At 39.3% G+C, this 14,442-nt stretch overlaps 1 protein-coding gene across 2 annotated transcripts in view; it reads left to right on the top strand.

Moving 5' to 3' along the window:
* DRC11 (dynein regulatory complex subunit 11) overlaps positions 1–14,442 on the top strand; it is a 133,028-nt gene that overhangs the window by 57,019 nt on the left and 61,567 nt on the right. For both annotated transcript variants that reach the window (XM_081051929.1, XM_081051928.1), the window contains exons 7-8: positions 2,010–2,094; positions 11,877–11,990. In XM_081051929.1, the coding sequence (XP_080908055.1) occupies positions 2,010–2,094; positions 11,877–11,990 (199 nt within the window). The remainder of the gene's footprint in view (positions 1–2,009; positions 2,095–11,876; positions 11,991–14,442) is intronic.

The following is a 14,442-nucleotide window of genomic DNA, read 5'->3' as shown; positions in this document are numbered from 1 at the left end:
TAATTCTACTGAGACTTGACCTTTGAATACATACCGTGTTTCCCCCAAAATAAGACCTAGCCGGACAATCAGCTCTAATGCGTCTTTTGGAGCAAAAATTAATATAAGACCCGGTCTTATTTTACTATAATATAAGACCGGGTCTTTATAACATAATATAACATAATACCGGGTCTTATATGAATTTTTTCTCCAAAAGACTCATTAGAGCTGATTGTCCAGTTAGGTCTTTTTTTCGGGGAAACAAGATAGTAGCTTTCTAATATTCTATGTGATAAAATCAAGAGCACGGAGAAGTGTGCCGGCATCTCGAGGAAGAGCCTGGGAGGTTGTCTAGTTCCAAAGTGAACTAACCACTTTTTACAGAGCATCACTTTTCTGGGGGGGAAAAGACAAACTCTGGTTATTCAGAGTTGAGTTTTGGGGGGACACATTTTCTCAAAAATGAATCAAGTGAGCCTAAAAGAAAGCAACAGAGAGTATCTGTAAAATTTGGGAAATCTTGTAGTCACCTCTCTGAGTCTGAGAGCTTCCCGTTACTTAGACATCTGGTGAGAAGGTTGGTGGAGTCGCTGATGAATGTGGTTTTTGATATGAGCAAATGTGGCAACCTTGGGAAGATCCACATAACTCAGTGAACAGTTATTTTCCAAATGACCCATATCCAGTGTCACAGAATTGTGCAGAATTGTGGCCAAAAGATTTATTCCAGGGGCAAGAGAGACTGACGGATTTCCATGTGACAGAGAAGCAAAAGTCCGTTGATAGTTTCAGATTCCACATCACAACCATTCTTTAGGAAGTAACCACTTGTCAAGCGTGGAATAGAATCAAAGCTGAGTATTCAGTTATCTCAAAGGCTGTTAAAATAGTCCTCTCTTCCCCAATTACGCATCCATGGGAGTCCAGTTTTCTTCCTGTGCCTCAACCAAGACAACACACTGCAACTGATTGAACCTAGCTGTAGATATGAGCAGCCAGCTACTTCCCATTAAGCCGGACCTTAAGAGATTTAAAAGATACAGAACGGTAATACCATTCTCCCTATTTTTTTGTTGTTGTTTTAGGAAATATATTATTAATTACAAATTATATTTATGTTAACATATAATGGGTTTATTACTGCAATTTTTAAATGAATAAAAATGAGTATTTTAGAAATTGCTCAGTTTTACTATCGAATACATTAAATATCAATAGCTATAACACATGCACAAAAGCTCTTTGGGATATTGAAAAATTATTAAGAGCGCAAAGGGTTCTTCAGGCCAAAAGTTTGAGAACCACTGTTGTAGTAATTTTAAACATGCCCATCTCCTCTAACTGTTAGGGTCTGTACTTCTGTGGCTTAATGGAACTAACTTGGTCATCTTTTCTTTCTGTATGTGAAATAAACGTAACACTTCTGTCAAAGTCAGTTTCTTTTAGAAATATTAACTACATATCCCTTCTGGAATTCTTCAAAATTAAATTTGAAAACCTGCTTTTTAAAATGTAGAAATTATATGGTTACAGCAAAAACAAAAAAATTACTGTTTGGAACCCATAAAATATAGAGTCTTAGAAAACCCTAAATCATGCATGTGGATTTCATGCACTATTACTAAATTTGTAGTTCTAGCAATTCCATCCTTCTGTTTCGTTTCAAAATCCTGTGTTTATCCTCAGTTTTAAACAGGAAGAAATGATTTGTGCTTCCGTCTTCATTCTTAAGCACAGAGTATCTCAATAATTTAAAGGGAAAAAAAGAGGATGAGACATACAGTCTGTTTTAGAGGGAGGTGTGTCTGTCTCTGAGTAGCAATCACCTACAGAAAGGAACCTGCTCCTGAATGTCACAAGGTCCTTCTGCTCCTCAGAGATGTTGTGTCTGGCCCACAATTGGCAGGGGGCCCCTGTCGTCATCACCATCACTCATTTAAATGAGCATAAGCGGAGCCAGCTAAGGGGGAATATAACAGAGAGGACTGTGATCATTTCGGTTTCATTTGCCTTTTTCTCCTCCTCAGGAACTTAACGGGCACCTTTCCCGACTACCCTGATGTAGAAGAAGGAGGTTCAGCGATTGTTTTTTCGAACAAGACCCCGCAACAGGTACACATATGCTTGAGAAAGAAAAAGTACATATATCATAATCACATTTCCTTATACTTGAAAGTTAACAAGTTCACAGCGTGATTAGGTCATGGTTATTTTCCTACAAATGTTTACATGAAAATACTTTGGATGTTCGTCGACGAGTGTTCGTAAAGTTCACTGTACTTTGACATTTATTTCTTAACGAATTGACCCTTAACCTTGTAGAGGCTATGACCCCATAGGGTGCTCATCTTCTTAGTAAACGCTGAGCAACTTGACTGCAGGAATCCTTTGTGTTCCGGTCCCTGCTTGCCTGCGTCTCAGCCCTTGTCCCCCTTCTCTCCATCATCACCACATTAACTCCAGCAGGCCACGCACCACCGTCCTCAACGTGGGTGCCCTTGAGCACTCTTCTTCTGCTGCTTAATTTCTGCTCACGCATCAGGACTTAGCTCTTCACCAGATCCATGTTCCTCCATTGGATCATCTCCGTAGATGTTCGTGTGGCAGTTGATGAAATGGACATCAAAAACTAGCTTTAGAAATGCCTCAACAAACTAGAAATAGGAAAACTTTTCTTAACGTCAGAATATTTATCATAGAAACCAAGAGTAGTTTTGCATTATTCTCAGCAGTGAAGCATTAGAGGCCTTGCCCTCAACGGTGAAACTCAAGAAAAGAATACTTGCTATCAGAACAATTATTAATAACTATCTGCAAATTCTAACAAATGCAATTAGATTAGAAAAAGAAAAGGAGTTATAAATATTTTAAAAGTGATCATTTTATCAGTTTTCAGATTATGTGATTCTCTTTGTATAAAACACAATAGAATTAACAAGAAACTATATTGATATAGTACATAGAATTGTAAAGTATATTGACAAAATTATACTGAAGAATGAAAGAAAACTTCAACAAATAGACTGATGGCTTATTTCCCTAGATAGAAAGACCCAATAAAGCACAAATACATATTAACTTTCCATTATTCTATGTAGTCAGTACAATTTTAATCAAATCAAAAAAAATTTTTTTTATTGACAAAAGTATTCTCCAGTTTATATGGAAGAGTGAATGCATGAAGATATCGAAAAAGTTTTTGAAAAAGAACTATAATCTCGGGGAACTTGCCCTCCTTGATATAAATCAGATTATAAAGGTAAAGGAATTGAGGCATCATGGTGTTGGGGAAAGGATAGACTGATAACAGCAGCAACAGAAACAGCATGTCACATGTTTACATATAGCGTTTACTAGACAAATATTCATACCAAATCCTCTGCAGAGCACTTTATGTAAATTAACTCATTCAAAACTCCCAACTTCTACAGATCAAGCAATTTGGCCAAATTCAGTTCATAAGTTGTGGAGCTGATATTCAAACCCAGGTAATCTGACTTCAGAATAGTATGCTCAGAAACTGATTCAGGTACAAACTGGAATTCAATAATATAATGATGACATCACAAAAAAGTGGGGAAGCATGGATTATTCAATAAATAATATTGGGACAGCTGTCTCACAGTTTGACAAAATTAAGTACGTCCTTACCTATCTTATTAAACAACATAAATTTTAGATGCATTAAATATTTACATGTAAAATAATAAACCACAAATTGCAAGAAGAAATTGTTTGAATATTTAATAATAGTGGAGAATAATTTTACAAGCATGTCACCCTAGGCAGAAATCAAAAAGAGAATAAGCTGATATATTTGACTACATAAAAATGCAAATGGCAAAAAATATATAAATTAAGTTAAGGTGATATGATACATTGTAGAAAATATTTGCAACTTCTGTGACAATAGGTACCTTTCACATATAAAGAGTTCTTAGAAAATAAGAAGAATCTGAATATCTCAGGAGAAAAGAAGGCAAAAAGTACAAACAGAAATTTAATAAAAGAAATTTTAGAACTCATTACCAAGGAAATTTAAATATAAAATAATGTTAGTATATCTGTTTTCACCTGTAGGAGTGGTAACAATTTTAAATAATGAAAATAACTGGAGTTGGTTTGCATGTGAAATAAACCACTCGCATACATTGATGATGAATATGTAAATTAACATGACATTTTTGAGGGACATAGGTCAAGTAAATACCAATATTTTTAACATGAATTAAAATTTGACCTATAAATGCTAAAGAATTTATACTAAGGAAATAATGAGACAAGTTGCCTTAGATTGAGACGAACAAATTTTTTCCATAAAGGGCCAAATAATAAATATCTGAGTCTATGGAACATACATTCTCTGTCACAACTCCTCACTTCTGTGATTATAGTGTGAAAGCAGACACCGACAATATGTAAATGAATGGGCACGGCTGTGTTCCAATAAAACTCTGTTTATAAACATGGGCATAGCCCGGATTTCGCCCATGCAGTGTAATGGGCTGACGTGTCATAGATGACTGAAAAAGCTGCCCATGTCTGCACTGTGTATAGCAGACAAAGCAGAAAACTGGCTAACGTTCCTCAGTAGGGAAATAGATAAGTGACATGAGGCACTGTGCAGCAGGAAAAACCATGCTGTCGAGGAGGGTTTCTCAACTTCAGTACCACTGACCCCAGTCAGCCTCGCTGTCCGCCTGTGCTCCCCTGTATGAGCCCTCAGAGTCAATCACACAGGTTTCCTCTTTTCAGCGGGAAGTGTTCTTCCCCCTCTTCCCTATGAAAGAAAAGCTCAGCTTCTAAAACCTTCCCTCAATCCTCTGGAGGACTCCTGTCTTTCTCCTCTAAACTCCGTGGCCACTTCATAGCCACCCTCTTGTCTGGGAGTTCACCAAGCCCTGCCTGAGTGCCTGTTATTTTGACTTGGTGTTATTTCACATTTTATGTGTAGGTCTTGTCTCTCCAGTTAAATCATCAAGCACAAGTCATGTCTTGAAAGTACACGGCAAGCAGCCAAACACATTTCGTGTTAGTTTAGAAAGGTAACAATTATAAGATTAAGGATGGTGGTGGAATGGCTAAATTATCCATGAGAAACATCTATGATTAGAGTGAACATCTAGTCAAACTAAAAACAAAAGAGAACTGAGGATGCCTGGTTAATAATTAAAATAAAACAAAGTGGCTACAACGCAGGGTGACTTCACAAGGCAGATGGTTGAAGGGTCAGGCCAGCACAGTAAAGACTCACAGTTTCTCCACACGCTTAGTCTGCAGGCAGAGCAAGCTCGTCCTGTCTGTGTCTCTGTTTTCTCTTCTGCAAATGGAAAGCCAAGTAACACCTCCCTGGACTGATATAATAATTAGAGGAGGTGATGCATGTACTGAGAACAGAACCAGGCACATTGGAATCTCCCAGAAAGTTTTAGCAATTGCAACAAATGTTAATAGCAGTATAACGAAGAGATAGAACAAGCCTAATCATTACAATGATGTACATAAATAGCCAAATTTGTATTTGTAAAAAGCAAAAGTTGTACAAATGCTTTTTATGAAGTGAACATAATCACATTGGTAGCATACCCCCAGAAAAGGTGGAATACAAATAGAACCACAGGTCAGTCTTCCTTATGAGTTTTAATGCTAAAATTCTAACTGAAGTATTAGCACACTAAAACCAGCAGCAAGCATATTAAATAAGCAAAAGATCACCATCAAGCACCAGTTATCCCAGAAGGCAAGGATGGTTTGAACTTAGGATGTATATGAATGCACTGCATCATATAAAGAGATCCAAAAGCAAAATCCATAAGCTCATCACTGTGGATGCTGAAAGGGCATTTTACAAATTCAACATCATTCTTGATATTAAAAAATAAAACAAAACAATTGGAATATATGGATACGTCTTTAACATGAAAATATTTCCATCTTAGTTCAAAAGCCAATATCATGTTTAATGAAATTCACTAGAAACGTTTCCACTAATATCAGGAAAAATACAAAGGTGACCACTGTCACCATTGTCTCATAGTATCTATTGAACACTCTTAGACAAAAGAAAGAATATAAAGATATAAAAAATGGAATGCAGGAGGCAAAATGACCACTTTTTGAAAATATGTTCTATACTTACAAAAGCAAAGAGAATAAACTGAAAAACTACTATAAACAAGTCACATGGGGGAGTTACAAAAATTACTATACAGACAGCAATAGCATTTGTAGGTACAAACAGCAGCTTGAGAGAAAATATAATAAAAGGGTCCATTTACAATAGCAACAACAACACAAAGATAAAGCACTCAGGAATAAGCTTAATAATAAATGGGTGTTTTATGTGAATAAAAGTTTAAAACATTCTGAGGGATGCAAATGAAGAGATGAAAAAGCATATCGTGGGGCCGGCCCGGTGGCTCAGGTAGTTAGAGCTCCATGCTCCTAACGCCAAAGGCTGCCGGTTCGATTCCCACATGGGCCAGTGGGCTCTCAAACATAAGGTTGCCGGTTCAACTCCTCGAGTCCTGCAAGGGATGGCGGGCTCTGCCCCCTGCAACTAAGATTGAACACGGCACCTTAGGCTGAGCTGCCGCTGAGCTCCTGGATGGCTCAGTTGGTTGGAGCGTGTCCTCTCAACTACAAGGTTGCAGGTTCGACTCCCACAAGGGATGGTGGGCTTTGCCCCCAGCAACTAACAAAGGCAACTGGACCTGGAGCTGAGCTGCACCCTCCACAACTAAGACTGAAAGGACAACAACTTGACTTGGAAAAAGCCCTGGAAGTCCACACTGTTCCCCAACAAAAAGTCCTGTTCCCCTCCCCCAATAAAATCTTAAAAAAGAAAAAGCATGCCATGTCCTTTGATAGGAATACTCAACATTAAAAATACTTCAATTCTCCCAAACATCATCTATAAATGTAATATAATCCAAATAAAAATACCAATACAATTCTATTGGACCATGGTGGAGGGGGTGTGTATGGGGACAGTGACCAACCTGATTCCAAACTTTAGATAGAAAATAAATACTCAAGAATAACCAGTAAAATTTTGAAAACAAAGAGTAATGAGGGGTACTAGCCCAGTTATTAAAATGTGTTATTAAGAGCCCATTGGTACAAGCAGATGAGTAGAAAGACACATCAATGGAAAAGAATAGAAAAATCAAGAACTATACCCAAAACACACATGGAAATGTAGTATGTAATAAAGGTGCCATCTCACCTTTCTTGTCTAAGAGGAAAACAGATTATTTAATATGTGGTATTAGAATAACCAGGTTGTCATCTGAAAATGAAGAAAATTAAATCTCTATCTCTTTATACTTTACCCCAGAATCATTCCAAATGGATCAAATATTTAAATACCAAACAAAACAGAAAGACAAAAGGACTTGAAGAGGCCAAGAAAGAAATATGTCATAATCTCATAGTCGGAAAGACCTTTATACCTCTGTTGTACAACCCAAGAGTCAGAGAAGAAAAAATGATAAACTACACACAAAAACATTTTTTAACCTACATGGCAAAACCATCCCCAAGTAAAATCAAAGGACAGATGACACACTGGGAGAATTATTTGTACTAAGTATCACAGATAAGAGACCATTTTTATAATATATAAAGAACTCCTACAGCTCTATAAAAAAAAAAAAAGATCAATAACCTAATATGAAAAATAGCCAGGGGATATGAACAAGTTCTCAGAAAAGAAAATCTAAATGGATTTGAAACATAATAAAAGATGTTCAACATATGAAAAGATGATCAACCTCACACATATAAGAGAAATGCAGATTAAAACCTCAGTGACAAAATTGATAAATTGAACCTCATCATAATTCAAAAGTTTTGCACTTCAAAAGACACATTAAGAAAATGTAAAGACAAGAACAGACTGGGAAAAGATATTTGAAAACATATAGCTGATAAAGGACTGTATCCAGATGTGAGATCCTTACATCTCAATAATGAGAAGCAATCCAATCAAAACATGGTCATAAGACTTGAATAGATAATTCACAAAGAAAGATATATGAATAGCTAATAAATATATGAGAAGATGCTCAAAATCATTAGTCTTTGGGGAAATGAAAATTCAAACCACAAAGAAATACCATTTCATACCCACTAGGATGGCTGTTATCAAAAAGACACTTCATAACAAATGTTGAGGGTGTAGAAGAAAGGGAGCCCTCAGCATTGCTAATGGGAATGTAAAATGGTGAGGCCGTTTTGGAAAAATAGTCTGTCGGTTTCTTAAAAGTTAAGCTTAAATTGACCAAATGACCCAGCAATTCCACACTTAGGACTCTGTCCAAGAGAAATGAAAGCATATGTACACACACACACACACACACACACAAATGTGTACACGAATATTTATAGCAGCATTACTCATAATAGCCAAAACTTTGAAACAACCTAAATGTCCATCACCTAGTGAATGGAGAGGTGAAACGTGGTATGTGGTATATCCATGCAATGGAATGCTATTCAGCAATAAATCAAAGAAGAAGCACGTGATACTCACTACAACATAGACGAATGTCAAAAACATCATGCTAGTAAAAGAAGCCAAACACAAGAGACTACATATAATTCCACTTATATGATATTTGTCCAGAAAGTAAATCGATAGAGGCAGAAAGTAGATTATTAGTGCTTTCCTGGGAAAGAAGGGAGCAGAGGGGAAAGGGATCAGCCATGAGTGGACATGAAGGGATCTGATCAGGAGGGTGGAAGTGTTCGAATCTGTCTCATGGTGATGGTTGCACAACTTGGTAAATTTGTTTAAAAAAATGAATTGTACACTTGGGATGTATGATATGTAAAATATGCCAAAATTAAATATATTTTTTAAAAATGAAGCAGGTGGCAGGCCAGATTTGGCCTTCAGGTCCCATAATTTACAAAAAAGAAAAAAGATGGCTGACAATAGGCAATATGGTGCACTTCCAACTCTTGGATGTTTTGCTGTCTTTGAAGAGAATAAGCAAAATGAAGGCAGTATTGGCATCCAAAAAAAACCAGAACTACAGTGACATAGCGCTTTTCTCACCCCCACTGAGTCAGCGCATGTGGGCAGACAAGCAGTCGCCTACATGCTGGCAGAGGTGTAAATTGGCACAGCCCAATGGAAGGTAATTGGACAATATTGTCCAGTTGACATGTCCAACTGACATTGTCCAATTGACAATGGACATGCACTTGATCCAGAATTTCCCTTGTTAGGAATTTATCCAGCAGATGTGCTCACACACCTGCAGAATAATATCTGTCTGCTTGATTCACGGCAGCATTGTTGGTAACAGCAAAAGATTGGAAATAACCTACATTTCCACAGGTAGGGGAATGTTCAAATAAGTTACGCTACATCTATTAAAAACTGGACAAGGAAGCTCTTTCTGTACCGCTAAGAAAGATGGGCAAGGTATATTAATAGTAGAAAAATGCAGACCAAGCAGTGTGTACAATGTGTTAACATTTATAGAAATCAACAAATGTGTGCTTATAGTATGTATTTGCACATATATGCATGTATGTGTGTGTCCACTTTGGAAGATTTTACTATAGTTGAAAAGCATGAGCAAAATAAATTCAATGTTGGTTTAAAAAGTGGACAACTGCAATCACATACCATTTTTCAGGGGCGTGGTTGGCAAACATAGCACAGTGACATTAGTGTGTTTTATGTATACGAATGCATGTGTGTGCACATATAATTGCATCTGTATAAAATGTCTGGAAACATATGTCAAGTATTTTGGCGTTGGCTTTAGAAGGTGGATCTTGTTGGCTGCCTCACAGCGTAGGTAGGAAATATTCCACTGATCACTCTTTCCTAATTTTTGAATTGCAGACCATGTATTATCTATTCAAAAAGTAAATTAATAATCTAAGGATATAGAGGAAATAGACAATACAATTGGTAAGGTTTGAAAAGATGCAATGATGAATTGTATGCTCCACAAATAAAGCTTTCACCCTTTTTCCAACTGCTCACATTTACATAGTATGTAAATGCTTGACATTTATGAAAGTTTGCAAGAACCAAAAACTGTCCATGCCCCATAAGTGCTCCAGAGCCTAACACTCCCGGGCAGCCACAATTTCTTCTATGAGTTGAGATGAGCCCGATCCCCAAGGAAAACGTTGCTGTTTTGACAAGAGACTTCTAATCCTGTCCAAAGGCGCCCTTTTTATTACCAGAAAATGTGCACAACACATACGTCACCTCTCAGCTTCCCAGCACCCCTCCTGGAGCCTCACCCGACCATAATCTTCACTAGAGCCCCGGGGGTGGGTGGGCCTCTGGATAGTGTAAAGTTGGACACATGACTCCAGTTTTGTTTGGGCTTTTGAAAAGTCCAGATGGTGCCAGAATAGCCTGCTTTGTTCACGATAAAGCTACTTCTTGTATTTTCAAAGGTGTGGGCTAAGCTCCTAAGAACAACGTAGGTGTCGATATCAAAAAACATAATACGAGAAAATTAACTTCAGCATTTTGTAAGTCACAGAAAGGCATAAACAAGCCAACTTGCTGCCAGGAGGAGGATTTCCTATGACACAGGAGAGGTGAATGATATTAGCCCCTTTGTAGATTGCATGCTGTGCGCTCCAGAGGTAACCACTGGACTGAATTGAGTGTTTCCCACTCCCTTACATTTCTGTACACGTTGACTACACATGTCTGTATCCTGAAACTGTAGAGTATTCTTTTTTACTTAACTGTATGCATTTCATCCTATAGGATGAATTTACACGTATCATTTTGCATCTTGACTCTTTTCTTCTATGTTATGAAATTCATCCTGGTGAGCACTGTTTGAATCCCAGCCCAGCCACTTACGAGCTGTACGTCTTTGACCAGGTTACTGAATTCTTTTTGCCTCAGTTCCCTTGTCAATAAAATGGGTCAATAACAGCCCCACCCATGAGTGTTTAGCAGTAAATAAGCCCGTCTTTGTGAAGCTCTTAGAACCATGCCTGGCCCATCACCAGTGCTATGGATGGAAGCGTTGACTTGATTTTAGAGCTGAGGAAACTGAGTCTCAGAGCAGTTATGCTGCTTGTCTCAGTCCCATGGCCAGTGATGAGTAGACAGATCCTAAGGATCAAATAGGATATGTGACCCGCCATCGTTACCCTCCCACCTCCCAGAATTCATAGCCATAGCAAGGGGCCGTGAAGTCTCTGCCATAGCATTCTCTGCCATAGCAAGTGAGAGCTCAACAGAGCTCTGTTGTATGTATTGAACTGAATTATCTGGTTTTTTTACAAACTTTTACTAATTCTTTGATGATACCAATCCTATGTGAAACAGGTACTTTTAACAAATATTTTAAATTTTAGGGGAATAAGTGCGTTTTGATCACTATAGGAAATATAAATTAAATTACTGTTGAACGAAAACAACTCTAACAAGAGATGCATGTTCATTTATGGAAAAGTGACATTATTACAAGACCCGCTACCATAATCACAGTTGAGGTGTCCTCAGCTCAGATTTGGGGAAGAGTTGTGGGCAGGCCTGGCACTTCCGGTGGTGGCTGAGTTGTTGAGGAAGCCTGGAGCTCTCCTAGTATACGTGGAAGCCTGGATTGTTGGAGCAGCCCTGCCTTAGGGAGGAACTGGGCTCTGAAATGCCCACCCTCTCTCTCCATCAGCCCTCAGAGACCCCACTGCTGCCTCCCACTGATGAATCTACCCAAAGGCAGAGGGCAGGTGGGAGCTCTGGTGATAGCCTCCGGAGGTGTCAGCTTGTGGGGCCCACAGCGGGCCAGAGAAGGGAGACTGACCAGCACAAATACTTCCTTCCAGACCGGAAAAACAGTCCTCATCTTGATAGGGCTCTATAAAAACGCTATCGTTGTTTTGTTTTTTGCCAGGTTATTGATGATATTGTGGCAAACCAAGAAGACGAGGAAAAAAACAAAAAGAAGAAAAAGGAAAAGAAAGCCAAAAAAGAAAAAAGAAAGAAAGAAACAAAGGAAAAAAATAAGGTAAGGAATGTGGAATTTTAGAAATTTGAGTTTTTTTGCTCTTTAGCTTTGAATCAGTGGAATAATCTCAACTCTGTTGAGATGGCGGTCATTCATTTCCTAGGAAACCATGCTGCCTACCAGTCGTTTTCCAATTTTTTTTTATGTTGATGGACAATAAGTTGCCATCTTTTCTATGATTTATAAATACCTATTTGGATAAGGTGTGGTTTCAACAATTCAGATACCTTACACATTTATTCACGTATGTGATGGCTTTGAATTTTCATTCCTCAAAATACATGGTCCCACTGACCTTTCCTCAAGGGTAGAGATAAGGAAAAATGCTTGACAAATCAAATGACCACCGCAAAGTCAAATAATTGTTATCTTTTTTAACGAAAGGGAGGTCATTCAAATTTGTCACTTGACACCGACATCTAAGATATATTTTCATGGAATTGTTTGTTTCTCACTATCCAAAGGAAAAGTTCAAGCAGTGTCACTTTGGCTTGTGCAGTGGGGTTGGAGATGGGGTTGGAGGTGGCAGTGGGGTGGGCGGGGTAGGCACTGGTATCTTAGGACCTGCACCTTGGAGCATGGAGAGGAGCACTCTGGGTGGGTCTTCAGTCAGCAAACTCCTTCTATGGGAAGTAGAGCATGGGCTGGAAGCTCGCATCTTCTGGAACGTGAACATTTTGAGAGTGGCATTTTTGCAGATTCTACTTCACAGCGGGCCAAACCCCGATGTGAATCAGCCAGGACACTGGATCCTTAAAGGTAATGGTCCCTGTGTGACTGCCCAGGGGCAGAGACCCGACCCTAGCTCAGGTGGGAACGGACATGCTGCTGGTGTTCCAGGAGGTGGGTTCTGGCGGACACACAGACTCGGGGACTTCTCTGTGGGGGAAGCGACTCAGTGTACCGCGTCACAGAGAGAGAAATGGGCCAGGCTGTGCAATCACAGAGGGCCAGTGATGGGAACGAGGAGTTGGAAGCTGTGAGCAAGGGGAAAAGGAGGATGGTGGACACGAGATGGCAATGCCCAAAGTCCGTGTAAATGCAAGGTACAGGCGACGGTGAGAAAAGCCACCATTTTGTTTCAAATTCCTTGTCAGGACTGCAGCCGACCACCGGCAGGCAAATGCCCCGTTTACAGGACCGCTCTCCTGCACTGGGACAAGCAGAAATCTTGCACCTGCCCCATTCGTCTTTGTCCATCTCTTTAAGCATGGTCCACTGTCGTTCACAGCAGGAGCAAAAGAAAAGACCCCTTAAGGCTCATTTTGGCCACAACCCACTCCTTTCTAGTGGATGCGGGAGTGGGCCCCTCAGACGCCCCCTTCAGGACTGAGGCACTCAGTCCCCAACTACCCAGAATTCCTTCTTTCCTCTCATGTTTAAGTCCCTCCCAGGAATTGTTCTGTCCACAGGAGCTGCTCCGTGAGAGGCTACACCCCCCATCCCCCAGCCCCAGGGCCACAGCATCCAAGGACTGTCATGTTAGGATACAAAGGCCCAGCTTCTCGCCTCACTGGGACAACGCTGAAGGGTTCTGCCAGCTCCTGGGCTCCCTATGGCATCAGCTGATGGCTTCCTTGCAATCACAAGGGAATCAGCTTCTCCCTTTGCCCAGTGCTGCTTCTGTCCCCCCTCCCTATGGCTGGTGTTCCCAGTAAACCACATGCACGGCCAGTAGCTGAGTGTCTCCAGGGTACGCAGCCCATGAGAACACCTATTGCCCCACAAATATGCCTGTACCCCAAAGTTCTAAATTTTTCCCTCCCCTCCATAAAAACAAAACAACAGCTCATTTGATACAGTTAATTTTTATAATCCTTTCAGTTGGCTAGATAATTTCAAAGCAGTGCCTAAGAATAAGGACAATCAGAAGAATTTCAGTTTTGTTCTAAGCATCTCTTCCTCTAAATGTGCCTGAAGGAGTTTGACACTTGTGAATTAAAAATCCACTGTTAGTGAAGCTTGTTCCATGAAAATCAGAAATTATCAACCACATAATCTGGTCTTCGTTGAGTGAAAAAGGTATTTTATTAACTAGCTGTTAAAGAGTCACTTAATGCTGGACAAAAAAGCAAAGTTTGAGTGCATCAGCATTTATGAAGGAGGTACAAGTGATGGGGAAATTCTGCGGAATTACTTAGAATTGAGTTTATTCATGAAAACTACAGGTCTGCAAAGTGACAGTGTAATTATTAAAACAACAAATGGTAACCTCTAATAAAAATTGGTATATTTAAATGATGTAGGTACGCTTCTTAGAGATCAGGTTATCTTTCCTTTGACTTTCAAAAGTCGTATTCTAAAATCAACCCTGAAGAATCTGGAAACATTCGTGAGGCCAAGTATTCAAATTCTTGAGTGAGAATTAGTATTTTGACCTGTAGAAAAAGACATCTGTTATTCATCCTGGTTAAAGTATAAGGCAGGGGAGGGAGAGAGAGAAAAGTCATTT

This window comes from Rhinolophus hipposideros, assembly GCF_964194185.1.
Source record: "Rhinolophus hipposideros genome assembly, chromosome: 6".
NCBI lineage: Eukaryota > Metazoa > Chordata > Mammalia > Chiroptera > Rhinolophidae > Rhinolophus > Rhinolophus hipposideros.
Note: the sequence above shows the minus strand (reverse complement) of the source record. Positions and strands in the feature narration are given on the sequence as shown.